At 46.3% G+C, this 27978-nt stretch overlaps 2 protein-coding genes across 2 annotated transcripts in view; both read left to right on the plus strand.

Moving 5' to 3' along the window:
* The window catches only part of LOC144483888 (uncharacterized), a 435358-nt gene that overhangs the window by 131297 nt on the left and 276083 nt on the right, over positions 1–27978 (plus strand). The gene's annotated exons all lie outside the window — the stretch shown is intronic.
* Positions 1020–27873, plus strand: LOC144483894 (uncharacterized). The gene is made up of 3 exons (XM_078202474.1): positions 1020–1113; positions 9820–10065; positions 26658–27873. The coding sequence occupies exons 1-3, from the start codon at positions 1020–1022 to the stop codon at positions 27632–27634; spliced, it is 1317 nt and encodes a 438-aa protein (XP_078058600.1). The 3' UTR covers positions 27635–27873.

Raw genomic sequence — 27978 nt, forward strand, 5'->3', positions numbered from 1 at the left:
GAGAATAAAGGATGTGAATGGCCAAACAGCAGAGAAGTTAAAATGAAGATTTTGGGGGTTGGATGGTGGCGGGGGGGGGGGGGGGGGGGGGGGGGGGGGGGGGGGGGGGGGGGGGGGGGTGGGTGGGGGAAGAAAATGGATGAGACAGAGGTAGGATTTAGAAAAGGAGAAGCAAAGGGGGAGAAAAGGTAAGGGAAGGGGCATAAAGTAGGGGGAAAGAGTGAGGGGGAAGAAAAATGAAGAAAGACAAAGAAATAAAAGGTAGAAAACAGTAAAATTTAAATAAAATAGAATGAAAACAAAGTGGTCGAGGTGGGGTAGAACAAGTCACCTGAAGTTGTTAAATGATGATTTGCTCTACTCCCCCCTCATCCTTCTAAACTCCAACAAGTACAGACCCAGAGTCCTCAACTGTTCCTCATACGACAAGCTCTTCATTCTAGGGATCATTCTTGTTAACTCCTCTGGACCCTTTCTAAAGCCACCACATCCTTCCTTAGATATGGGGCCCAAAACTGCTCACAATACTCCAATTGGGGGCTGACCAGAGCCTTGTACAGCCTCAGAAGTACATCCCTGCTCTTGTATTCTATTTAAATGCTGAGATTGTGACAGGAACATTAAAAACCCATATTTACTGATCCTTCACCTGTGCATTCACATGGTTCCACTCCACTCATCTGTTCTCAGTCCAGGAAGAGGTTCAGGTGATTGTCATCCTGAAGCAAAACTAGTGAGTTCACTTCGAGGAGAGGTCATTCACCTGCTTCATGTGTGGGAAGCGATTCACTAATTCATTCACCTTGTTAACACACCAGTGGGTTCACGCTGATGGAATATCTTTTGAATGTATGGATTATACAAAGTGTTTTAAAATCTGTGGAGTTGATTTGCCATCAGCATGTTCACTCTGACAGGCACCCATCCAGAAGCTCTCACTGTGGGACTGGGTTCAGGTGATCATGTGAACTCAGTGTCCACCAGCGCATTGACTCTGAGGAGAATCGCTCACCTGCTCCATGTGTGGGGAGAGATTCACTCAGTTGTCCCACTTCAACACACATCAACTTGTTCACACTGATAAGGAACCTTTCAAAGTCCTGTTTGTGAGAAGTGAGTTAAATGCAAAATATATCTGCTGATACACAAACACATTCACACGGGTCACAGGCTGCTCGGGAACCCTCACAACATTGAACAAGCATTGAGATGAGCACCTGAAATGCCATAGCAGACAATACTATGATTTGATTTGATTTATTATTGTCACATGTATTAGTATACAATGAAAAGTATTGTTTCTTCCACCCTATACAAAGCATACCGTTCATAGAGAAGAAAAGGAGAGAGTGCAGAATGTAGTGTTACAGTCATAGCTAGGGTATAGAGAAATAATCCCTGATCCCCTTATTAATAAAGAACCTATCTATCTCTGTCTTAAAGACACTCAATAACCTGGCCTCCACAGCCTTCTGTGGTAAAGAGTTCCACAGATATACCACTCTCTGGCTGAAGAAATTCCTCACAAGGATAGTTCCTTTAGCCTGAGGTTGTGCCCTCTGGTTCTAGTTTTTCCTACTAGTGGAAATATCCTCTCCATGTCCACCCAATCCAGGCCTCACAGTATCCTGTAAGTTTCAATAAGATCCCCCCTCATCCTTCTTAACTCCGAGTACAGACCCAGAGTCCTTAACCGTTCCTCATACGACAAGCTCTTCATTCCAGGGATCATTCTTGTGAACCTCCTCTGGACCCTTTCCAAGGCCGGCGCATCCTTCCTTAGATATGGGGCCCAAAACTGCTCACAATACTCCAAATGGGGTCTGAACAGAGCCTTTTCCAGCCTCAGAAGTATATTCCTGCTTTGGATTCTAATTGCCTGATTAATTAGATATCTGACTCTGTGAAAACGAGGATAAACACAGTAAGAAGTCTCACAACAACAGGTTAAAGTCCAACAAGTTTATTTGGTAGCACAAGCCACTAGCTTTCGGAGCGCTGCTCCTTCATCAGGTAAGTGGGAATTCTGTTCACAACCAGGGCACAGAGACACAAACTCAATTTACAGAATAATGGTTGGAATGAGAATCTTTTCAGGTCACTGCGCATGTTTTAGGCCCCGCCCCTCATTCACTCTGATTGGTTGGAGGACCAGCCGCTCCCGCTCGGTCCTCCAGGCCCGCCCCCTCTTCCTATTGGTCCAGAGCTGCCGTCAATTAGTCCCCGGGCATTGTGACGTTGGGCATGTGCAGTGCGGCTCATGTCCAGGGACAGGCGCTTGTTTGTCTGATCTTCAGGCGGGAAGGAGGCGGATAAGCGGAGGCAGCGTTAGGGGCAGTGGGTGGGAGGGGAGGCTCCACACACCCAGTGGAGGCTTCAGCACCCCCAATAAGGAACTAGCGGCACCGCCTCAACACCCAACACAACGGCAGCTGCAGCGCTTTCTCCCGGGGCCAGGCCCCAGTGGACAAATGTGGCTTCAGGAAGGAAATGCAGCAATGGGTTTGTTAATGAGAATCATCTTTCACTCACTTTACTGACCCTGGAGCAGGAGGAGAGAATGGGGGGAATTTCTCTCCTGCACTCACACTGATGGATTTTGGAACCGCCTTTTACAGAGAGTTCAAAGGGGAGGATTTACACACAGAAAACTGAAATCTAACAAGACATCAAGATCTGAGAGAGTCACTTGATCAATCAGAACCTGGATATTACGGACCCTTGAGTGGAACCATTCAGCTCTGGGTCATTCCTATTCTCCATTGGGGTGCAGTACACCAGTAATCCAGAGGACAAGAATAATGTTCTGGGGATAATGGTTAAAAACATACCAGGATAGCTGGTGGAATTTAAATTCAGTTAATAATCTAGAATTCAATGCGAGTCTCAGTATTGGTAACTGTGAAGCCATTGTGATGAGTTGAGGGAAAATGCGTGGAATTGGAATTTGCAGCTTTGGGAAACAAGAGAGAAATAAGTATTCCCCACGAACTAGAATTATCTGTTCTGAATTTGTGTCCTGGACTGACCTGTATGAACTGGATTTTCAGAGTTACAAGTAGAGGACTAACAGACAGGAAACTCAAATCAAGCATCACTTCAAGATCTGACAATGACTCAATTCATCAGGATCTGAATACCATCGGCTTCTGAATGTGGAGGGAGAAATGTTTGTGTGTTCTGTCTGTGGGAAAAAAAATCAAACATCAGCGTAAGTGGAAAAGCATCAATCCCTCCCCCCCCCCACCCCACACACACACACACACACACACACACACACACACACACACACACACACACACACACACACACAGTGTTCCAGTGCAGGGACTGTGGGAAATAATTCAATTACCCATTGTGTGGAAATTCATCGACGCACTCACACTGGGGAAAGACTGTTCACCTGCACCATGTGTGGGATGGGATTTTCTCATTTATCCAATCTGTAGACACCAGCGTAGTCACACCAATGTGAGATCTTTAAATTTTATAACTATGAGAATAGCTTTGAAAGCAACAATATCCTGCAGGAACACCAGCGCACTCATGCTGGAGTGAAGCCATTCACGTGCCCTATGTGTGGGAAAAGATTCATTCATTAACCAGTGAGTTCTTAATGGTGAGAGACCATTCGTGTGCCCTGTACATGGGAAAGGGTGTACTCAGTCATCTCATGTGTAAAGTTTAAAGTTGATCTATTCGTCACAAGTAAGGCTTACATTAACATTGCAATGGAGTTACTGTGAAATCTGAGACACTAGTTAGAGCACAGGTGACTGTAGATATTTTACTGGGGATTAGAAGGAAAGGATTTGCAGACAGGAAATTATCTGCTGATTTTACAGTCACTTAATTCATCAGGACTTGAATTTGAATGTGGAAGGAGAGATGTTTGTTCTGTCTGTTTGAAAAGATTTCGAACATCAGTGTGACTGGAAAAGCACCGAGACACACACACACCCGAGTGAGAGTGTTCCAGTGAACTGACTGTGGAAAGAGTTTTAACCACTTACACAGCCTGAAAAAACATCACATCATTCGCAGCGAGGAGAAACCATACACGTGTTCTGTGTGTGGATGAGGCTTCAACTGATTATCCAACCTGGAGAGACACAAGGACACCTGCACCATGGAGAAACTGTTGAAATGTGGGGACTGTGGAAAGGGATTCAGTTACCCTTCTGAACTGGAAACTCATCAACGCAGTCACACTGGAGAGAGGCCGTTCACTTGTTCTGAATGTGGGAAAGGATTCACTCGACTAACCCACCTCACTGCACACCAACTTATTCACATTGACATGAGACCTTTTAAATGTTCTGACTGTGAGAAGAGTTTTAAAACCAAATACAATCTTTCGACACACCATCGAGTTCACACTGGGGAGAGGTGGTTCGCCTGTGCTGAGTGTGGGAAGGGATTCACTCAGTTATCCAGCCGGCATTCACACCGGCGAGTTCACACTGGAGAGAAACCATTCACCTGTCCTGAGTGCGGGACGGCATTCGCTCAGTTATGCAAAATGTTGGATCACCAGCGAGTTCACGCTGGGGAGAGGCCATTCACCTGCTGTGTGTGGGAAGGGATTCACTCAGTCATCCACCTTGCTGAGACACAAGCGCATTCACACTGGTGTGAGACCATTCACCTGCTCCGAGTGTGGGAAGGGATTCACCCAGTCTGCCCAACTCACTTCACACCAACGTGTTCACTCTGACACGAGACCTTTTAAATGTTCAGACTGTGAGAAGAGCTTCAAAGGCAAAATGGATCTGCTGATTCACCAGCGAGTTCACACTGGAGAGAGACCGTTTATCTGCTGTGTGTGTGGGAAGCGATTCACTCAGCATTCCCTCCGGCTGAAACACCAGCACAGTCACACCAGGGAGACATTATTCATCTGCTCAGTGTGTGGGAAAGGATTCACCCGTGCGAACACCCTGCAGAAACACCAGCGAGTTCACAAATGATTACAGGAGTTGGTTTCTGCTTTTATTGCTGCTGTTAATCACAAGACTGAACCATGCTCATTCTGACAGTTAGAGGTTGTTTCGGTTGAAGTTGAAGTTAATAATCCTTGTAACTACACTGGAGTTTAAGATTCTGGGTATAGATTAAATCAACTTTGTGTCAATCACACATGTTTGCGTCCTTGATTTCTCGAGGGTAAGAGGAGACTGATTACCGACTGTTCCATTGTTGGTTCTTTTCTGATACGTTTTGGAAGATGTGGCAAACGAAAGAGTAAGGAATGAGAGAAAGGTAAGAATTTGGGAAATGATAAACAGACTGTGACAGGAAGATAATGAAAGAGCAAATTATAGATTACATCAGTAGATGTGGTTAGACGCTACAAAAATATTAAAGGGACAAAACTAAAGGCTCTGCATCTAAACACACGTAGCTTTTGAAACACAACTGATGAACTGACAGCAGCACAAATATAAGGAAAGAATTATGAGTTGATCGCCATTAGAGAGACATAGAGTGGGGCCTGAATTTGTTCCTATTCATTCATGGGATGTAGGTGTCACTGGCTCACCCAGCATTTATTGACCACCGGTAATTGCCCCTGAGAAGTCAGTGGTGAGCTAAACATGTGTATGTGACATTCAGGAGGGACAGGAGTCTGGGAAACGGTGGAAGGGTGTCTCTGTTGATTATTGGCAGTATTAGCACATTAGGGAGGGATGATCTAAGTTCAGGAAACCAGGATGTTTGGAGTGGTTTGGTTTGAGATGAGGAAATGGTAAAGGCAAAATTCACTTGTGGGAGTGAGTGATGGACAGGCTTTCTAATTGTAACGACACGGTAGGACAGAGTACAAAGGAAAAGGTAATGGCAGTTTGTGGTAAAGCTACGGCAATAATCAAGAGGGATTTTAATCTATTTATAAACTGGGAAAGTCAGCTGGACGAAGGTCATGTAGATGAGTTCATAGAATGTTTTGGGGATAGTTTCTGGGAAGAGTACGTTTGAAAGCAGGCTTCACTCGCACTGGTATTATACAACAAGACTGGATTAATTGATGACTTCACAGTGAAAGCATCTCTAAGTATCAGTGATCTGAATATAAATTGCTGGCTATGGGCCAAGTGCTGGTAGATGTGATTAGATGGGAGTTCAGGTGTTTCTCGTGTGTTGGTGCAGACTCGATGGGCTGAAGGGCCTCTTCTGCACTCTATGATTCTATGAATGTATTGGAGATGAGGTAATGCTGCTTAAAGAGTTAAAGGTCTGTTTCAAGAACCATCTTGTGTTTACAAGTTGAGCTCTATTCGTGGAGATACTGAGTGCCCCTGGGGCAGGATTTTGGGAAGTTACTGTTAGTTCAGGAACCTCAGGAACATTCACACTTTTACCTGGGGTGATCCCCCAATTGAGGTGGCAAAACTTCCTCATGTATTTCACAGGTAAATCTTTTTCTTTTAAATAAACATTGTTATTATTTGCCATTTCAGAGTCCTGTCTTGCCTGATGGTAAACTCTCTTTTGAACTGAAGTGTTTCAGAGTCAGTCTGGAACTGAGTAATTAGGCTCAAGCAACCAAGTTAAACTGAATCTAAATTTTAATTGTCTGCCCGTTTAAGATTGACAGAGAATCTCGAGATGATGCAAGAAAGATTCACAAGAATGATACCAGAACTGAGAGTGCTTTTAAGTTAATGGAGAGACTAAACAGGTTGGGAATGTTTTCGTAGAATCATAGAATCCCTACAGTGCAGAAGGAGGCCCATTGAGTCTGCGCCGACTCTCCGACAATGCATCTACCTCATGCCCTATCCCCATAGCTTCATGTATTCACCCTGCTAATACCCCTAATCTACACATTTTTGGACACTAAGGGGCAATTCACCATGACCAATTCAACTAACCTACACATCTTTGGACTGTGGGAGGAAATTAGAGACCTGGAGGAAACCCACACAGACAAGGGGCAAATGTGCATATCCCACAGTCACCCAAGGCCTGGGGTTCCTGGTGCTGTGAGGCAGCAATGCTAGCCACTGTCCCACCATGCCACCCTATTCTCTGGAAAAGCCAAGGCTGAGTGCTGACCTGATAGAGATTATGAATGTATATGGCAGGATTGAAGTTATCAAGTAATCAAGTACAGGATACAAAATCAGAACTGAAAATTCTGGTTATCATTAGGCATGTTTGTCCCATTCAAACTATAAACCTCTGTCCTCTCACACCCACCTTCCTCCCCATTGATTGTTCCACTAATTCATCCTTTTCTCCTCCTGCTTTCTTTTTCAATTCCCTGCTGCAATTAGACTTTTGAATGGACCTAACATATAGTAAATTAATCTTTCTCAACACCCTAGCTATGACTGTAGCACTACATTCTGCACCTTCTCCTTTCCTTCTCCCCATGTACTCTACGAACGATATGTTTTGTCTTTATAGTGTGCAAGAAGCAATACTTTTCATTGTATCCCAATACATGTGACAATAATAAATCAAATCAATTCTTCTCCACTTTATGTGCTAACTCTCGGTTTCAATTTCAGACTACCTCTTGCCCTCCCTAGTGTCTCACCCCAAAATTTCAATCTTTATGCCTGAAGGTGAACTGCTTTGCTAATGGGGCATCAATATATAATCTAGTGACTACCCACATGTGCTTTGTTTCTGGGTGCAGTCACTCCCGCCTCCACCTTTCATCCCAGTCCCAGGAGTTTGGAGACTGGGCTCCAGAGGAGTAATGGCGGCCGGATGCCCCACAATGCCTCGCGCTGGGGAAATCGCTCAGTAGCCCGGGCTCGAATCTGCGCATGTCCAAGGGAAAGGGGAATCTGCGCATGTGCGGAAATGTTTCTGACCCCTGCTTGAGGTGTTGACCAATGGAAATTCTTGGAAGACCGGAAGGACTCTGGTCCTCCAGCCAATCAGAGCGCGGTCTTTGTGACAATGCAGGTTGAGCTTCAGACGGAATCAAACTCCCTCCAAAGAGGCCAAGATCTGTGAGTCAAACACTTTCTTTTCTCCCCCTTTCCATTTCTTTTCTCATTCTGGGGGAAATTGGGGACTTGCAGCAACTGAAGGGTAAGGAAGTGAATCCAGGGAGGCTGCAGACTCTGGAAAGGTTGGCCCAGGTCTCTCGCTCTCTCTGAAAGACATTGACATCCTTTGCTCCCTCAGCTTGATACATTGATTTGTCTGGCTAAAAGGATGGTCTCGTTCCTAATGTTCACAATTAAAGGGCTGGTTTCTTCAGGAGATAGTTGACATTTAAGTGGAATATAGTAAGGTTTGGCATGTTTGGATATGTTTGGTGTAATCTGGTGTAAATTTATGATTCTTTGTGGGACAGTAATTTTATATAGCTCAGTGTTATGTCTAGTTTTGTTGTTAGGTACATATTAGATATATTATTTATGGTTCTGTGATAAATTTCATTTATTGTTATTTCAAATTTGTAATATAGCACTGTGGTGACATACCTTTCCAGACATTGATTAATTACAGCACAGAAGATGTTCATTCGAGTCCGTGCTGACTCTCTGTCGAGCAATCCAGCCAGTCCCATTCTCCCGCTGTACCTTTGTATCTCTGCAAGATTATTTCCTTCAGTTGTCCATCCAGTTGAGCTTGAAATCTTGGATCATCTCTAATTCCAGCATTCTCATAAGCAGCGAGTTTGTGTTTGTGAACACTCAGCACCTTAATGAAGTTCTTACTGACATGGTCATGAAGCTCTGAGCAAGTAATACAGCAGTGTTTATTCAACACATGTTTTCCTCCAGAATCTGTACCTATGGGTTGTGTTTGTATTGAGTCTGGCAGTCTGCATCAAGGTTTTCAGGTCTCCAGGTCAGGAAGCAGTGAGTAGGGGTCGGCCACTCAGCATCAATCAGCACCTTCAGGAGAATTGTGAGGGTGTATATTAGATACAGCAGAGTGAGAGCAGAGGGAATATGTGAGATTGAGGTTTACAACTTTTGGTGAACAAAATAGGAATGAATGTTCAACTGAAACTAGAATCGTGTGTTCTGAATTTCTCTGCTGTACTGACAGTGCTGACTTTTCTAAATTCCTTTTACAGGTTTTGAGAAGGAGAAGATTTGCGATAGAAATCTGAAACCAAACGTCACACCGAGACCTGACACATTCACTCGATTCAAAAGGACCTGAATATCATCGCTCTTTCAGTCTCGAATTGAGTTGAAGTATGTACAGATGGAGGGCGTTGATTGGATCATTATATGAGTGTGTATGAAAAAAGCGTGTATGAAGAAATGGTGTTCTGTCTGCGTCAAAAGGTTTAAATATGTGACTGGAAAAGCATCGAGACACACATATCTGAGTGAGAGTGTACCAGCGAACTGACTGTGGAAAGACCATTAACCAATTACACACCCTGAAAGAAATATCACACCATTCACAGGGAGGAGAAACCGTACTTGCTTTGTGTGTGTGGACAAGGCTTCAATTGATCATCAAACCTGGAGAGACACAAGGACACCCGCACCATGGAGAAACCGTGGAAATGTGGGGACTGTGAGAAGGGATTCAGAGCCCCATCTCAACTGGAAATTCACCGACACATCCACACTGGGAAAAGACCTTTTACCTGCTTTGAGTGTGGGAATAGATTCACTCAGTCATCACACCTGCAGACACACAAGCGAGTTCATAGTGTGGAGAGACCATTCACCTGCACTGAGTGTGGGAAGGGATTCAAGGATTCATCTACCCTGCGGACACACCAGCGAGTTCACACCAGGGAGAGACCGTTCACCTGTGCTGAGTGTGGGAAAGGATTCACTCAGTTATCCAACTTGCTGACACACCAGTGAATCCACACTGGAGAGAGACCATTCATCTGCTCTGAGTGTGGGAAAGCATTCACTGAGCCATCCTGTCTGCTGACACATCAACGCAGTCACACCAGGAAGAGGCTGTTCACCTGCGCTGAGTGTGGGAAGGGATTCACTCGGTCACCTCATCTGCTGACACACCAGCGAGTTCACACTGGGGAGAGGCCATTCACTTGCTCCGTATGTGGGAAGGGATTCACTCAGTCATCCAACCTGCTGACACACCAGCGAGTTCACAGCAGGAAGAACCCATTCACCTGCTCCAAGAGAAGGATTCATTGAGTCATCCAGTCTGCTAAAACACCAATGTGGTCGCACTGGGGAAAGACCTTTGATGTGTTTTGTGTGTGAGAAGAGATTCACTGATTCATCCAACCTGCTGTGACACCAGCAAGTCCACATTGAGGAGAGGCCATTCCCCTGCTCTGAGTTTAGGGAAGGTCATCAGTCATCCAACTTGCTGACACACCAACAAGTTCACACCGCTTAGAGATCTTTTTTTAATCACAGAATTCCTACAGTGCAGAAGGAGGTCACTCGGCCCATTGAGTCTGCACCGACCACAATCCCAACCAGGCCCCACTCCAGTAAACCTACACATTTACCCTGCTAATCCCCCTGACGCTAAGGGGCAATTTACCATGGCCAATCAACCTAACCGGCACATCTTTAGAAGATGGGAGGAAATCGGAGCACCTGGAGGAAACCCACACAGACACGAGGAGAACATGCAAACTCCACACAGTCAGTCACCCGAGGCTGGAATTGAACCCGGATTCCTGCCCTGACTATGGGTGTTAATTGAATCAATTGAGTTTAAGAATGTACAGATGGAGGGCTTTGATCAAAGAATTATATGAGTGTGTTTGAAGAAAGTATGTATAAAAAGTTGGGAGTTAAATGTATTCCAAGTAAAGATTGGTTCCAGTTTCTTCCTTCACCATAAGGCTGTCAGAATTATAACATGGTAACAGAGAGTGTTTGTCCAATGGTGAAGTTTGGAAACTGGAGGAAAGTATATTTCAGACAGAAGTTTACAGTCCCAGCAGCTTTTGTGAGAGATGAAAGGCAGTGGGAATTGTCAGGGCCTGATTACCCGCCGATGTTCTCGGAGCCTGAACCATACGACCAGTGGAAGAATGAAGTGGAGATGTGGACACGGGTTACATCCCTAACAATGAGAAAACAAGGTCTGGCCTTGGCATTGCCACTGTCTAACGAAAGGAAAATTGGCAGCAAAACATTTTCTGAGCTGGAAATCCACTGGTCGTATACTGATCAAGGCTTGGATCTTTTACTCGGTTTCATTGATGAGATTTACAAGAAAGATGATCTGATGGGTGCCTATGAAGCATAGTCAGACTTTGTCAAGTTTTGAATGAGGGTGTAAGTATATTTAGCAGATCTAGATATCACAAAAAAGACAGGATTGGAAAAGCACTAATAGGTGAATGAATCTCAGGAATGACGGGGAAACAGTTACCATGAAATTCCCCTGGTCGTCACAGTCCGGCACCTGTTCGGGTCAATGCACCTAACCAGCACGTCTATCAGAACGTGGGAGGAAACCGGAGCACCCGGAGGAAACCCACGCAGACATGGGGAGAACATGCAAACTCCACAGAGACAGTGACCCAAGCCAGTAATCGAACCCGGGTCCCTGGCGCTGTGAGGCAACAGTGCTAACCAGTGTGCTCCCCTTCCATCCCAGAGATAAAGACAGCAACCAGTCTTAGAGCTACGCAAACAATTTTAAAATCTTTGTTAAAGATTAAAAGTCCCGCAAAAAGATGCAGGGGGGTTGATGAAGAGTATCTGAGGCTCATAGAACAAACTAATGCAAAGTGTGCAATGTGTGAAAAGTATTGAAGGATGCTGTCACATCCGATTGTAAAGCTGCCCTTGGCACATGACTTTAACAAGGTATTTCCATGGATCTAAAGGCATGAGACAAAGACAGAAATATTTTCATTCTACACATGATCGACAGGGTGATCCAATTTAGCCTTTCTCCAATAATACATGACAAGGACAAAAGGGTGATTCTAGACCAAGTCATGGAGAAGTGGACAGGGACTGGACCTGGGGCACCAGCTAAGTTTCTGGCTGATAATGGAGGGGAATTTGTTAATGATGAGTTTGGAGACGTGTGTTAGAACATGAACATTCTGGTCATGAACACGGCAGCTGAAAGTCCTTTCAGTGATGGACTCTGTGAAAGGAATCACTCGGTGATCGATGAAATGCTGCAGAAAATCTCAGCTGATCAGCCAAACTGCAAGTTGATAAATACGATTCATGTAAAGAATTCACTTCAGATGGTTGGAGGGTAGAATCCCTGTCAATTGGTCTATGGGAGAAATCCCAAATTACCCTCTGTGCCGGGCGAACGCCCTCCTGCTTTAGAAGGGACGACAATTAGTATAAATTTTATTCATATTATCAGATTGTTTCACTGAAGTAAGTGCTCGAGCTAAGAAATTATTGTGGATCCTAGAACAGCAGTGGCCTATAATGTAATACTTTGTACATTTTCTTTCTTTGATTCATTGTGAAATATGTTGCTGTGAATTGTTCTGATCCTAATCAGGATTGTTAATGTTTAAAGAGAAACTCAAATACCCAGTGATTAACAACGAATTGCACCACAAGATTCCACATTTTTAAACAAGAACAAAATTTATAAAACAAAATATTAAAAGCCAGCACTATGAACATAGCATAAGTCTTTCAATTATCAGATTATTTCATGAAGAGAATATTAACAACTTATTGTGGTTCTGAGGAGAGGGGTGTCTTTATATGTAATGCTTTGTACAAAAGGAGGAAAGTCACATTTTTTCTTCTTTGCGTTGCTCTGAAACATTGTTTGTGTGAATGTTTTGTGATCCCGGTCGGGACAATTAACGTTCAAAGAAAATTGTGAACACCCAGTGATTAACTAAAAGAATTACATGAAAAGATTTAACATTTTTAAACAAAAACAAACTTTACTGTATATATAAAACAAAATAAAATTTAAGAATACAGCACTACAAACTGAATACTGTAATCGATAAAGACTTATGGTATAAACCTGTTTTTTAACCTCACCCCAAAAGTTTCTTTATACTTAATGATATCTTGAAAGTTCAATTCTGTTCCTGGGACTCTCAAAGGAATGTCAAAGCTCTGCAGAATTCACTTTAATTTTCCTCTCTTTTCCAGCTATTCTCCAGGCTCCAAGATTTTATGGAGGCTCTTTCCATTAGCTTTTGGCTAAACAATTCTCCAACTTTCCTTTGAGACCTCAAAACTGTGGACTCCTCAGTCCAACCGTGGGCTTCACTGCCTTCTTGCTGAGGGATTTAAACATTAGCAGCACCCCTGATTCCTAATGACCCAGTGGCTTCTGGTTCACAGCTCCTGGTTCCATAGCTGACGGCCTCCAAGCTAACTGCAGACTGCCTGCTTTCTGTGAGAAACACCCAGAATTCCAACCAGGGCTCACTTATCCCCGTGCTAACACATCTGTTGGGATGTCTGATATATATTTAGTTTCAAAACTAAACCTTTTTTTCCTGAGGTCTGCATGAAGAATTCCGATCTGTAACAAAGACAGAGCAATAATTGTCAGACCCAAAGTCTCCAGGTCTCCAGCTAAAAGAGCCCAGCTGCCCTTTTACACTTCTTGCCCTTCGAGTTTTGACATCTTAAACCAACATTGGCCACGCCTTGTGAATGTGAATCCCCTTCAGCTGTTTCTGTCAGATTCTCAGTGCGGGTTTTCCATTTACCTTAAATTTTTTTAAAAAGCAATTGTTGAACTAATTCATACTTCTAAAACATAGAAATTATGAAATTAGATCTTTGCAACACCTTCCCCATGAAGAAATGAAAATGTATCATCCTCTTTTATTCCATTTGAAAGATTACAACGTAGACTCAAAAGATTGGCTCTTCTCTCTCCCGATAGATGCTGTCAGACCTGCTGAGATTTTCCAGCATTTCCTGTTTTTGTTTCAGATTCCAGCATCCGCAGTATTTTGCTTTCAACAACGTACAACATGTTGTATACTTAAATAGTTGTGATCTTATCAAATGGTGAAGCAGGCTCAAAGAGCCAAATGGCCAACTCCTGTTCCAAATTCTAATGTTTAATTACCCTATAACCTGCAATAGACATAATAATCCCCCCATTGTCCACTTCACATTCACAAGTCCAGCTTGGTAACAGCACACTGCTGGGTTCCATGTCCAGGAATTCAGTCCACTGAAGATGGAAATTACTGCTTGCAGTCTTTTCTGAAAGTTTTCTTTTTACAATAATTATAGTCCAAAGTTCCTCCTGCAAAAGGAGAGTCTTCATTGCTGTTCATTTGTGAATTTTCAACTTCAGTTTTGAAAACAGTCTGTACAGAGTTCACATTTTGAAATTTATTTTCTTCCATGTTTGCAGTTTCTCCATTGTTTAAATCCAGAGAGAATATTCCACTCAATTCCACATTGAAATGTCTTCTTCTTGCTCAGTTATAGCTGGAGCTTCATTTTTAATTTCATTTCCCAGACTCAAACATTCTGGATTCTCTTTTGGAGAGAGCAAGGTCAAAATAGCTTCTTTTTGTGTCAACAACTCTTTCCTTCATTGGTCAAAATCTTCTTCGGCCATTTAAAAAATGTTGTTAAAATGCATTTTATGTTCAAGCAAAAATGTTGACCATTCCCATCTGGAGACTATGTGATCTCGGGCTTCAGAAACTGAGGAATTGAGAACAAAAGCAGGGAGGTTACACTGATAGTTTCTAAAGCTCTGGGTGAGGCCACAACAGAACACTGAGCCCAGTTCTGGTCACCACACTATTGGAAGGATGTGAGGGTCCTTGAGAGGGTGTAGAGGAGATTTACCGAAATGGTTCCAGGAATGAGGAATTTTATCCACAAAGCTAGGCTGGAGAAGCTGGGGTTGTTCTCCTTGGAGAAAAGGAGATGGAGGGGAGATTTGCTCGAGATGTACAAAATTAAAATAGGATTAAATAATGTGAGAAGGTAAAGCTGTTCCCATTAGCTGATGGTGCAAGGATGAGATGCACAGATTTATATATTCTTAGCGAGGGATGCAGGGGGATGTGAGAAAGGGCTGTTTTATGCAATGAGTGGGAATGAGCTGGAACTCACTGCCTGTGAGGGTGGTGGAAGCAGAGACAATGAACGATTTAACAAGGAAAATGGACGGACACTTGCAGGAAATAGAACTGAAAGGATAAAGGGATAGAACCGGGCAATGGGACTGACCGGTTTACCCCATGAGAATAATCCTGGAACTGAGAGCATTTAACCCTCTGAAAACGCCGGTGTTACTTTTCTCTGGAAAACTGAAGACTGACGGAAGTCTTCAAGATTATGAAGGGGTTCAATAATCCAGTACGGATTTAATGAGAAACACCTTTACCAGCGAGTGGTGAGAATGTGGAACTCACTATCACAGCGAGTGGTGAGAATGTGGAACTCACTACCACAGTGAGTGGTTGAGGTGAACAGCATGAATACATTGAAGGGGAAGCTAGATACATACATGAGGGAGAAAGGAATAGAAGGATATGCTGATGGGGGAGATGAAGAGGGGTGGGTGGAGGCTCATGTGGAGCATAAATACTGACATAGACCAATTGAGCCGACTGGCCTGGCCCTGTGTTGTAGACTCAATGGGACAGAGACAAACGTATTTAATTTAGAGCTACTTGAAGGAGAAGTAGGATTTACTATCCAGGATAAAATAAATGTCCTTCATCAGCTTGTGTGGTTCATTTGTGGAAATGTGCTCTCCCAGCCCACTGGAAGCAAAGTCGTGAGAAAGACCAATCCAGCAGAGCTGGACCTTCTGATCCAGGATCTTCTGATCCTCCCACTTCACCAACTGTCAGAATGAACATGGTTCAGTCCTGGGTGTGATTAACAGCAGCAATAACAGCAGAATCCAATCCCTGTCATCACTTGTGAACTCGCTGGTGGTTGCGCAGGTAGGTTGACCGACTGAATCTCTTCCCACACTCAGAGCAGGTGAATGTCCTCTCCGCAGTGTGAAGACGCTGGTGTATCTGCAGGCTGGATGAATCAATGAATGCTTTCCCACACTCAGAGCAGGTGGGTGGCCACTCCCCAGTGTGAATCCGCTGGTGTGCCTTCAGGAAGGATGACCGACTGAACCCCTTTCCACACTCAGAGCAGGTAAACGGCCTCTCTTTGGTGTGAACTCGTTGGTGTATCCGCAGGCTTGATGAGTCAATGAATGCCTTCCCACACTCAGTACAGGTGAATGGCCTCTCCCCAGTGTGAACGCGTTGGTGTATCCGCAGGTTGGAGGAGTGAGAGAATCCCTTTCCACAATCAGAGCAGGTGAATGGCTTCTCCCCGGTGTGAACTCGCTGGTGTGCCTGCAAGTGAGATAACCGACTGAATCCCATCTCACACTCAGAGCAAGTGAATGGCCTTTCCCCAGTGTGAATTCGCTGGTGTGTCAGCAGATCAGATGAAGTAGTGAAGGTCTTCCCACACTCGGAGCAGGTGAACGGCCTCTCCTTGGTGTGAACCCGCTGGTGTCTCAGCAGGTGGGATGAATGAGTGAATCCCTTACCACAATCACAGCAGGTGAACGGCCTCTCCCCAGTGTGACTGCGTCGATGAATTTCCAGCTGAGACGGGGATTTGAATCCCTTCCCACAATCCCCACATTTCCACGGTTTCTCCATGGTGCGGGTGTCCCTGTCTCCAGGTTTGTTGTTCAGCTGAGGTGGCCACACAAAGCGTCTGTACAATCTCTTCCTGGTGTAAATGGTGATGGTCTTTCAAACTATGTAACTGTCACTGGAACAGTCTCACCCAGATGTTTGTGTCTTGCTGCTTTTCCAGTCACACTGATGTTTAAAACTTTCTGAAGCAAACAGAACGGAAAGACATTCCTCCTTCCAGATTCAAAGGCTAATGATATTCAGAGCCTGATAATCGAGTGACTCTGTCAATTCTTCACTTGATGCTTGATTTGAATTTTGTGTCTGCAAATCCTCCCCCTTTGAAGATCCTGTAAAAGAGGTTTACAAATTTCATCACCATCAGTTAAGGATAGAATCTACAATTGGCATTTGTTAATTTCTATGAAGCATTATTTTCTATCTTGTTCCCCGAAAGCTGTAAATAACTGTCCCACACTCTTGCTGCATTACCTGGAGTATTGTGTGGAGCTTTTGTCTCCTTACTAAAGGAAGGATACACTTGCAATAGAGGGAGTGGACCAAGGGTTCATTCGACAAATCCCTGGAAGGGTGGAAGTTTCCTCGGAGGAGACTGGGCCTCTATTCTCTCAAAGTTTCGAAGAATGAGGGCTGATCTTCTATAACTCAACTGAGTTGAGGAGGAACTTCTTCACACAAAGGTTGTGAATCTGTGTAATTCCCTGCCCAGTGAAGCAGTTGAGGCTACCTCATTGAATGTTTTTAAGGCAAGGATAGATAAATTTTTGAACAGTAAAGGAATTAAGGGTTGTGGTGAGTGGGTGGGCAAGTGGAGCTGAGTCCACAAAAAAATCAGCCATGATCTTATTGAATGGTGGAGCAGGCTCAAGGGGCCAGATGGCCTACTCCTGCTCCTAGTTCTGATGTTCTTATAATAACTCTAGATGTATCAATGTTGTTATGATCCCTATGAATACAATAACCTTAAAATTAACAAATTCCCAGACAAACCCAATGGAATAAACAAAGGGAAAGATTTCACCTTGCAATAATCAAATTAAAATCAACATCAATGAATCATGCATTAACAGACAAACAGTATTTGAATAGACAGAGTAAAATTGTCTTTAAAAAGCTCAGACAATAAAACAGGTTCCACAAAATCACAAACATTTCCCCCCTCACCATATTTGGCTCTAATTCCAGTTCCAGAGAATTTCTCTGTCTCTGTATTTCCCAGGGGGAGAAAGAAAGTGTTTTCCTCACAGATGTTGTCCAGAGGATGCAGTTTGAGTCTGTGTGTGAAGTTTGAGTCTGTGGTGAAGTTTGAGTCTGTGGTGAAGTTTGAGTCTGTGGTGAAGTTTGAGTCTGTGTGTGAAGTTTGAGTTTGTGTGTGAAGTTTGAGTCTGTGGTGAAGTTTGAGTCTGTGGTGAAGTTTGAGTCTGTGTGTGAAGTTTGAGTCTGTGGTGAAGTTTGAGTCTGTGTGTGAAGTTGGAGTCTGTGTGTGAAGTTTGAGTCTGTGGTGAAGTTTGAGTCTGTGGTGAAGTTTGAGTCTGTGTGTGAAGTTTGAGTCTGTGTGTGAAGTTTGAGTCTGTGTGTGAAGTTTGAGTCTGTGTGTGAAGTTTGAGTCTGTGGTGAAGTTTGAGTCCGTGGTGAAGTTTGAGTCTGTGTGTGAAGTTTGAGTCTGTGTGTGAAGTTTGAGTCTGTGGTGAAGTTTGAGTCTGTGGTGAAGTTTGAGTCTGTGGTGAAGTTTGAGTCTGTGTGTGAAGTTTGAGTCTGTGTGTGAAGTTTGAGTCTGTGTGTGAAGTTTGAGTCTGTGTGTGAAGTTTGAGTCTGTGCGTGAAGTTTGAGTCTGTGTGTGAAGTTTGAGTCTGTGTGTGAAGTTTGAGTCTGTGGTGAAGTTTGAGTCTGTGGTGAAGTTTGAGTCTGTGGTGAAGTTTGAGTCTGTGTGTGAAGTTTGAGTCTGTGTGTGAAGTTTGAGTCTGTGTGTGAAGTTTGAGTCTGTGTGTGATGCACCTCAATGAGCACCCGGAAACAAGGCTTTAGAACTGAAGGCTTTAATACATTAACAATGAAACTACTAACACAAATTCACCCGTTCAGACTGAAGGGGTCCTGCCGGAGCAGGGGGTCTTATACCCTGCCACCGGAGGCGGGACCCCACTGGAGTGTGCCATGATAACACTTAGGACAGGTAAACACCCTATCCCAACAACATAGTACAACCCCCATAACAACAACACCCTAGCCCAACAGTAATACAATAACAACCCCAGTGGTGAACCAACGATGGTTCACCACATTCACCCCTCCTTTAGGAACCAAAGGTGGCGGGGTGGATGAAAACAGACAATGACAAAAAAAATAACAGGATTCACAAGTCCAGACGGTCTGGAGGACCACACCGACGCTGCGATCTTCTCAACACCGGTTGCGAAACCGGAGCAGGTGCTTGCGGTGGCTCTCTCAAAACAACATCTGGCTGTCCCCTCAAAGACTCCCGGGCCGGCCGGCCCTGATGAGGCGATGGTGTAGGGGATCCTGGAACGTTTGGTGGTGGTGGTGGTGGTGATGATGGTGGCGCCGATCTCCGAGTCTCAGGCAAGCTGTACATGGGAGTAAAAGTGTTATGCACTGGTCCCGGTGCTGACCGCGCCACGTCTGGGGAAGTAATGAGGAGTAGTGGATCTGTGACTGGGGGAATAGGAGCGACAGGAGTTGCTACGTCCCCTGCGGGCGCCAGGTCTCTAATGGAGACAGTGTCCTCTCGCCCGTCAGGATATGCCACATAGGCATACTGAGGGTTGGCGTGGAGGAGTTGGACCGGTTCGACCAAGGGGTCGGACTTGCGAGCCCTCACATGGCGCCGCAGAAGGACGGGTCCTGGGTACGTCAACCAGGCTGGCAATGAGGTCCCCGAGGATGACTTCCGAGGGAATGAGAACATCCTCTCGTGGGGAGTAGCATCGGTTGCCGTACACAGGAGGGAGCGGATAGAATGGAGCGCAGTTGGAAGGACCTCCTGCCACCGGGAGACTGGAAGGCCCTTGGATTTCAGTGCCAGTAGGACAGCCTTCCAGACTGTAGCATTCTCCCTTTCCACCTGTCCGTTACCCCTAGGGTTGTAGCTCGTGGTTCTACTAGAGGCAATCCCGAATGAGAGCAGGAATTGCCTCAAGTCGTTGCTCATGAACGACGAGCCCCTGTCGCTATGAATATAGCAGGGGTACCCGAACAGGGTAAAAAGCTCACTGAATGCCTTGATGACGGTGGCAGTCGACGTGTCCGCACAGGGGAAAACAAACGGAAACCGGGAAAATTCGTCTATTATGTTAAGAAAATAGACATTCCGATCCGTTGAGGGAAGGGGGCCCTTAAAATCTACACTCAGCCTCTCAAAAGGGCGAGTGGCCTTGACCAAATGTGCCCGGTCTGGTCGATAAAAGTGTGGTTTGCATTCTGCGCAAATCCGACAACTTCTAGTAACTGACCTGACCTCCTCCACCGAGTAGGGTAGGTTGCGGGCTTTTATGAAGTGGTAGAGTCTGGTGACTCCAGGATGACACAGATCATTGTGGAGAGCCTTCAAGCGGTCCTCCTGCATGATGGCGCATGTTCCGCGCGAGAGGGCATCCGAGGGCTCATTGAGCTTCCCTGGACGATACATAATATCGTAATTATAGGTGGAGAGCTCAATTCTCCACCGCAAGATCTTATCGTTCTTGATCTTGCCCCTCTGCGTGTTACTGAACATAAACGCCACGGATCGTTGATCCGTGATCAGGGTGAACCGCTTACCTGCCAGGTAATGGCGCCAGTGTCTGACTGCCTCCACAATGGCCTGAGCCTCCTTTTCCACCGCTGAGTGCCGAATCTCTGGGCCTTGAAGGGTGCGGGAAAAAAACGCGACAGGCCTGCCTGCCTGGTTTAGTGTGGCGGCTAGGGCGAAGTCCGATGCATCACTCTCCACCTGGAAAGGGATGGATTCATCCACCGCGTGCATCGTGGCTTTCGAGATGTCGCTTTTCAAAACCTTGAAGGCCAATTGGGCCTCCGGCGTAAGTGGGAAGGTCGTGGACTTAATGAGCGGACGAGCTTTGTCCGCGTAGTTGGGGACCCACTGTGCATAATACGAAAAGAACCCGAGGCATCTCCTCAGTGCTTTCGTGCTAGCGGGCAAGGGAAGTTCAGTGAGTGGGCGCATACGGTCTGGATCAGGGCCAATGACCCCGTTTTCCACCACGTATCCGAGGATGGCTAACCTATGCGTACGGAATACGCACTTCTCCCTGTTATAGGTCAGATTCAGGCGAGATGCAGTGCGTAGAAAGTGTTGGAGATTCGTGTCGTGGTCCTGCTGGTCATGGCCGCAGATGGTGACGTTATCCAGGTACGGGAAGGTAGCCCGCAACCCGTTCTGGTCCACCATTCGGTCCATAGCACGCTGGAAGACCGAGACCCCATTGGTGACACCAAATGGAACCCTGAGGAATTGGTATAGACGACCATCCGCCTCAAAAGCCGTATATTGTCGGTCCTCTGGGCGGATGGGGAGTTGATGGTAGGCGGACTTAAGGTCTATGGTAGAAAACACTCGGTACTGCGCAATCTGATTGACCATATCAGAAATGCGCGGGAGAGGATACGCATCCAGCTGCGTGTATCTATTAATGGTCTGACTATAGTCGATGACCATCCGAGGTTTGTTCCCGCTTTTGACTACCACGACCTGCGCTCTCCACGGACTAGCACTGGCCTGTATGATCCCTTCCTTGAGGAGCCGCTGAACCTCAGATCTAATAAAGATCCGGTCCTCAGCGCTGTAACGCCTACTTTTAGTAGCGATGGGCTTGCAGCCAGGTACCAGATTTTTAAAAAGGGATGGTGTCGTGATCTTCAGGGTGGATAGATTGCACGCGGGGCGCTTTGGGCAATTTGGAGGCTGCGGCTGGTTCCCTACTGCCAGTGAAGGGAGTGGCCCACCGTACTGTAGGATCACACTCCTCATGTGGGCCATAAAGTTTAGTCCGAGGAGAATTGGCGCGCAAAGGTGAGGTAGCACAAGGAGCCTGTATTGCTCGTAAACTGTGCCCTGTACCTCAAGAGTTACCATACATTGTCCTTGGATCGGTACAGACCGGGACTGTGATGCCATGGAAATTGTCTGTTTGGCAGGGAGAACCCGGAGTCCACACCTTTTAGCAGTTTCAGGGTGTATGAAACTTTCGGTGCTCCCACTGTCAAACAGACAATTTACAGTTCTGCCACTAACCTTTACCTCCATCATGGAATGTTCCAGTCTGTAATGCCTGGTCTGATCCAGAGAGATCGACGCCACCGTTGGCCCCTGGGTGTCACTGCATGCTGCCGATGTGGATGCTGAGGACCCCTGCTGGTCGCTGCTGCATGCTGCCGATGTGGATGCTGAGGACCCCTGCTGGTCGCTCCTAGTCGTCGTGGACCATGATGGCCGCCCCCATGAATCGCATGTGGCCGAGGGCTCCAAGCGCAGCGACTCCTGGTGGTCTTCCTCCTCCTCTGTCTGCCACGATGGCGCCGTCCTGAGATCGCACGTGGTCGGACCTCGTGGGTACTGCAGCGCCGAAAGAGATGGTCTCCGTTCTGGAGGGTTACAAGCTGCACTGCCGTTTTTAGGTTTGGACCTGCAGACTTTGCCGTAGTGGCCTTTTTTACCGCACTGGCTGCAGATTGCCGTTCTTGCCGGACACTGTTGCCGTGGATGCTTGGCCCCACCGCAAAAATAGCATCGCTGGCCACCTGGAGCTGCCGCCGTCGTCGAATCGATCTGGGAGCGCGGGTTCGCGGGGCGAGGAGGGAGCAGAGCTTGCTCCAACCACGTTGACTGCACGTGGTCCTCGGGGTACAGCGCCAAGCTCTTCGACGCCGCCTCCAACCTCACGGCCATCCCCATTGCCTGGGTCAAGTTGAGTTTCCCCTTTTCTAATAATTTAAGTCTGATGTACGAGGACCCTACCCCTGCTACGAACGCGTCTCGGGCGAGGTCTTGCATGTACTGCTCGGCGGAGACATCCTTACAGTCACAACCCCTGGCAAGCTGCAGGAGTTCATTGGCGTAGTCTTCTATGGTCTCGCCCGACTGCCGACGTTGTGTAGCGAGGAGATAACGAGCGTGAATCTCGTTGGGTGGCGTAATGTACCTATTCTTTAGGAGCTCGATGGCACCCTGGTAAGTGGAAGCTGCACGAATGGCTAGGTAAATCGTGTCGCTTACCCTTGCGTGGAGGACCTGGAGTCTATCACTGTCTGTAGTGATAGCTACCGAGGCTGCCAGGTAGTCCTCGAAGCACTTCCACCAATGTTCGAACGTGTTAGCTGCACCGACCGCACGTGGGTCCAGTGTCAGACGATCCGGTTTTAGGATCTGTTCCATATTCTCAGTTAATGTATTAAATTGATGCACCTCAATGAGCACCCGGAAACAAGGCTTTAGAACTGAAGGCTTTAATACATTAACAATGAAACTACTAACACAAATTCACCCGTTCAGACTGAAGGGGTCCTGCCGGAGCAGGGGGTCTTATACCCTGCCACCGGAGGCGGGACCCCACTGGAGTGTGCCATGATAACACTTAGGACAGGTAAACACCCTATCCCAACAACATAGTACAACCCCCATAACAACAACACCCTAGCCCAACAGTAATACAATAACAACCCCAGTGGTGAACCAACGATGGTTCACCACAGTGTGTGAAGTTTGAGTCTGTGGTGAAGTTTGAGTCCGTGGTGAAGTTTGAGTCTGTGTGTGAAGTTTGAGTCTGTGTGTGAAGTTTGAGTCTGTGGTGAAGTTTGAGTCTGTGGTGAAGTTTGAGTCTGTGGTGAAGTTTGAGTCTGTGTGTGAAGTTTGAGTCTGTGTGTGAAGTTTGAGTCTGTGTGTGAAGTTTGAGTCTGTGTGTGAAGTTTGAGTCTGTGTGTGAAGTTTGAGTCTGTGTGTGAAGTTTGAGTCTGTGGTGAAGTTTGAGTCTGTGGTGAAGTTTGAGTCTGTGTGTGAAGTTTGAGTCTGTGTGTGAAGTTTGAGTCTGTGGTGAAGTTTGAGTCTGTGTGTGAAGTTTGAGTCTGTGGTGAAGTTTGAGTCTGTGTGTGAAGTTTGAGTCTGTGGTGAAGTTTGAGTCTGTGTGTGAAGTTTGAGTCAGTGGTGAAGTTTGAGTCTGTGTGTGAAGTTTGAGTCTGTGTGTGAAGTTTGAGTCTGTGTGTGAAGTTTGAGCCTGTGTGTGAAGTTTGAGTCTGTGGTGAAGTTTGAGTCTGTGTGTGAAGTTTGAGTCTGTGTGTGAAGTTTGAGTCTGTGTGTGAAGTTTGAGTCTGTGGTGAAGTTTGAGTCTGTGTGTGAAGTTTGAGTCTGTGTGTGAAGTTTGAGTCTGTGGTGAAGTTTGAGTCTGTGGTGAAGTTTGAGTCTGTGTGTGAAGTTTGAGCCTGTGTGTGAAGTTTGAGTCTGTGGTGAAGTTTGAGTCTGTGTGTGAAGTTTGAGTCTGTGGTGAAGTTTGAGTCTGTGGTGAAGTTTGAGTCTGTGGTGAAGTTTGAGTCTGTGGTGAAGTTTGAGTCTGTGGTGAAGTTTGAGTCTGTGGTGAAGTTTGAGTCTGTGGTGAAGTTTGAGTCTGTGTGTGAAGTTTGAGTCTGTGGTGAAGTTTGAGTCTGTGTGTGAAGTTTGAGTCTGTGGTGAAGCTACAAACAGAAGCTGTTCTGTTTCAAATCAAACTGCGGGACTTGGAAGAAAATGATGGGAGGAGATTTTGCAAAGTCCCCTCCCCCACTCCCTCAGCTGGCAGCCCAGCACGCAGGCGCAGAGAGCGCTGCTGAGCCGAGCTGTCCGGAGCAGGCGCAGAGAGCGCTGCTGAGCCGAGCTGTCCGGAGCAGGCGCAGAGAGCGCTGCTGAGCTGAGCTGTCCGGAGCAGGCGCAGAGAGTGCTGCTGAGCCGAGCTGTCCGGAGCAGGCGCAGTGCGGCTGCCGCCAGCGGTCGTTCTCGGTCTCTTTTTGGAGCCGTAGCCGCCGGAGAAAGAGGGGGGAGGGGGAGATCACCGAGCGGCTTCTCGCTCTGGCCGGAGCCGCCAGCCGGTTGCCTGGAAACCGTGGCTGGAGGAGGTGCAGGAGGAGGGGAACAATGGGTGGGGGCGGGGCTCCCGTCTCCGCGGCCCCCGGGCCTGCGCACTAGAACCCGAAGATGTCACTGCGGTGCAGACTGGTTCCTATTGGCTGATATAGGCAGGCCTCCATTGACGTCACAATGCGGAAGTTTGTTGATGATTTTCAGAGTGAAACTCCCTCCTCTGGACAACATCTGGGAGGAAATCAATGTTTCCCCCTTTCCATTTCTTTTCTCATTCTGGGGGAAACTGGGGACTTGCAGCTACTGAAGGGAAAGGAAGTGAATCCAGGGAGGCTGCAGACTCTGGAACGATTACAGACGAACATCGGAATTAGCAGGATTAGGCCCAGGTATCTTTTTCTTTCTCAAAGATATTGACATCTTTTGGCTCCCTCAGGTTGTCGCATTTATTTATCTGGCTAATAGGATAGCCTCTTACCTAATGTTCACAATTAAAGGGGGAGTTTTCCCAGGAGAAGGCTGTTTGAATGAACAGTAAATTCGCCTGGGACAGAGATATGTTTAATGTAGTTATATGGTACGTGCTATGTTATTTATGAATCCCTATTTCTCGTCTTGATATATAAAAGGCACTGTGTCAACGTTACCTATTTCCACTGATGGAGACATTACAACACAAAAGGAATCCATTTGGCAACTCAAATCCATGCCAACCCTCTTTGGAGCAATTCAGCCAGTCCCATTCCCTCTCTATATTCCCATTCCCCTGAGTTTCACATCAGAATGGAATGGATGAGAATTCTAGATGAGCTGAGACTGGGGTGGAGTCGGGCGATGTCACTGAGATGGAAATAGTGATGATGATGTGGACATGTGGCTGGAAGCTCATCTTGGGGTGAAATATTTCACCAGGGTTGTGAACAGCCTGGTTCAGGTCAGACATGTTGCCAGGAAGAGGGATAGAGTTGTTGGCGAGCAAGTGGAGCTTGGAGAGGGGACTGAAGACAAAGAACAGTACAGCACAGGAAACAGGCCCTTCGGCCCTCCAAGCCTGTGCCGCTCCTTGGTCCAACTAGACCAATCGTTTGTATCCCTCCATTCCCAGGCTGCTCATGTGACTATCCAGGTAAGTCTTAAACGATGTCAGCGTGCCTGCCTCCACCACCCTACTTGGCAGCGCATTCCAGGCCCCCACCACCCTCTGTGTAAAAAACGTCCCTCTGATGTCTGAGTTATACTTCGCCCCTCTCAGCTTGAGCCCGTGACCCCTCGTGATCGTCACCTCCGACCTGGGAAAAAGCTTCCCACTGTTCACCCTATCTATACCCTTCATAATCTTGTATACCTCTATTAGATCTCCCCTCATTCTCCGTCTTTCCAAGGAGAACAACCCCAGTCTACCCAATCTCTCCTCATAGCTAAGACCCTCCATACCAGGCAACATCCTGGTAAACCTTCTCTGCACTCTCTCCAATGTTCAGTGGGTTCAGTCTTCCCAGTATTTATATGAAAGAAATTTCTGTTCGTTTAGTACTGGAAGTCAGATAAGTCAGGATGGTGTGTGGGTTGGAGGAACTCGGAGGTGATGGTGTTTATACCCATCTGCTATCTTGGTCCTTCCAGTTGGTGGAGTTGAGGGTTTGTGAGATTCTGTCAAAGTTCTTGTCAAGTTGTAGATGTATAAAATTCCTTGCCTTCACCTCAGCCACTCCTACTTCTCTCTATCTCCTCCCAAAGTCCTGTGTAGACCCAGGCTGTGTGGCAGGTTTCATTCCCTGAAGGATATCAGTGAACCAGTTGGGTTTGTATGACAATCCAGCAGCTTTCTTGGTTACCCTTTCATCACGGCAGCTCCACAAATTACCAGATGCATTCAGCTCAATTTCACAACCCACCGTTGTGTTTTTGTGGGTTCTTTCTCACTCACTTTTTTCTGTTTTAAATCAATTTCACAGGGGTTCACAAGAAGAAGATTTGCAGTTGAGAAACTGAAACAAAACATGATATCAGAATCTGATGAGTCGGCCAATTTATTGTAACCTGAATATCATTGCATTTTGAAATTGGAAGAAAAAAGCACCACTCACAGTGGGGAGAAACTGTACATGTGTTCTGTTTGTGGACAAGACTTCAACCAATCATCTGGCCTTTGGGAACATAATTGCAGTCACAACAGGGAGATGGCATGGAAGTGTGAGGATTGTGGGAAGGAATTCAATTACCCATCCCTGCTGGAAACTCATCGACGCAGTCACACTGGGGAGAGGCCATTCACCTGCTCCCAGTGTGGGAAGGGATTCACTCAGTTATCCAGCTTACATCTACACCAGAGGACTCATGCTGAGGAGAGGCCATTCACCTGCTCCCAATGTGGGAAGGGATTCAATCAGTCATCCAACCTAGCAATACACCAGCGTGTTCACACTGGGGAGAAACCGTTCACCTGCTCTGAATGTGGGAAGGGATTTTCTCACTCATCCACTCTGCTGATACACCAGCGAACTCACACTCAGGAGAGGCCATTCACTTGCTCCCAGTGTGGGAAGGGATTTGCTGACTCATCTACTTTGTTGAAACACCAGCGAGTTCACACTGGGGAGAGGCCATTCACCTGTTCCCAGTGTGGAAAGGGATTTGCTCAGTCAGCCACCTTGTTCACACACCAGCGAATTCACACTGGGGAGAGGCCATTCACCTGCTCTGTGTGTGGGAAAGGATTCAGTCGCTCATCAACTCTGCTGACACACCAGCGAGTTCACACTGGGGAGAAACCATTCATCTGCTGTGTGTGTGGGAAAGGATTCAATCACTCATCCAACCTAGCAATACACCAGCGAATCCACACAGAGGAGAGGCCATTCATCTGTTCTGTGTGTGAGAAGGGATTCAATCAGTCCTCTAAACTAGCAATACATCAGCGGGTTCACACTGGGGAGAGGCCGTTCACCTGCTTGCAGTGTGGGAAGGGATACGTTACCTCATCGAATCTTCTGACGCACCAGCGAATTCACAAGTTGTGATTGGATTTCAAATTAGGGAGAAACCATGAAAATGTGCAGACCGTGAGGAGAGTTTCAGTTACCCGTCAGAGCTGGAAGCACACCGGGGACTGTTTGAAGATGGAGGGTTTCTACAAGCTGCTCTAAGACTTGTCTTCTCTCTGAAAGCTTCAGGACAGTCTATACTCATTATAGCAAGTATATTTATGGTTTCTCACTGTAACTGAAGTGGGATCTACATCTCTGAGGAATGTTGCATATTTGGAACTGAAATTGTGCTAAATTAGAAATTAAAGTTGTTTCCTTTCACTTTTCAATATTGTTCAACTGTTAATAGTTCAGCTGCTTCATTTTTTGGAATTATA

The sequence above is a fragment of the Mustelus asterias genome, unplaced genomic scaffold, assembly GCF_964213995.1.
Source record: "Mustelus asterias unplaced genomic scaffold, sMusAst1.hap1.1 HAP1_SCAFFOLD_84, whole genome shotgun sequence".
Classification (NCBI taxonomy): domain Eukaryota; kingdom Metazoa; phylum Chordata; class Chondrichthyes; order Carcharhiniformes; family Triakidae; genus Mustelus; species Mustelus asterias.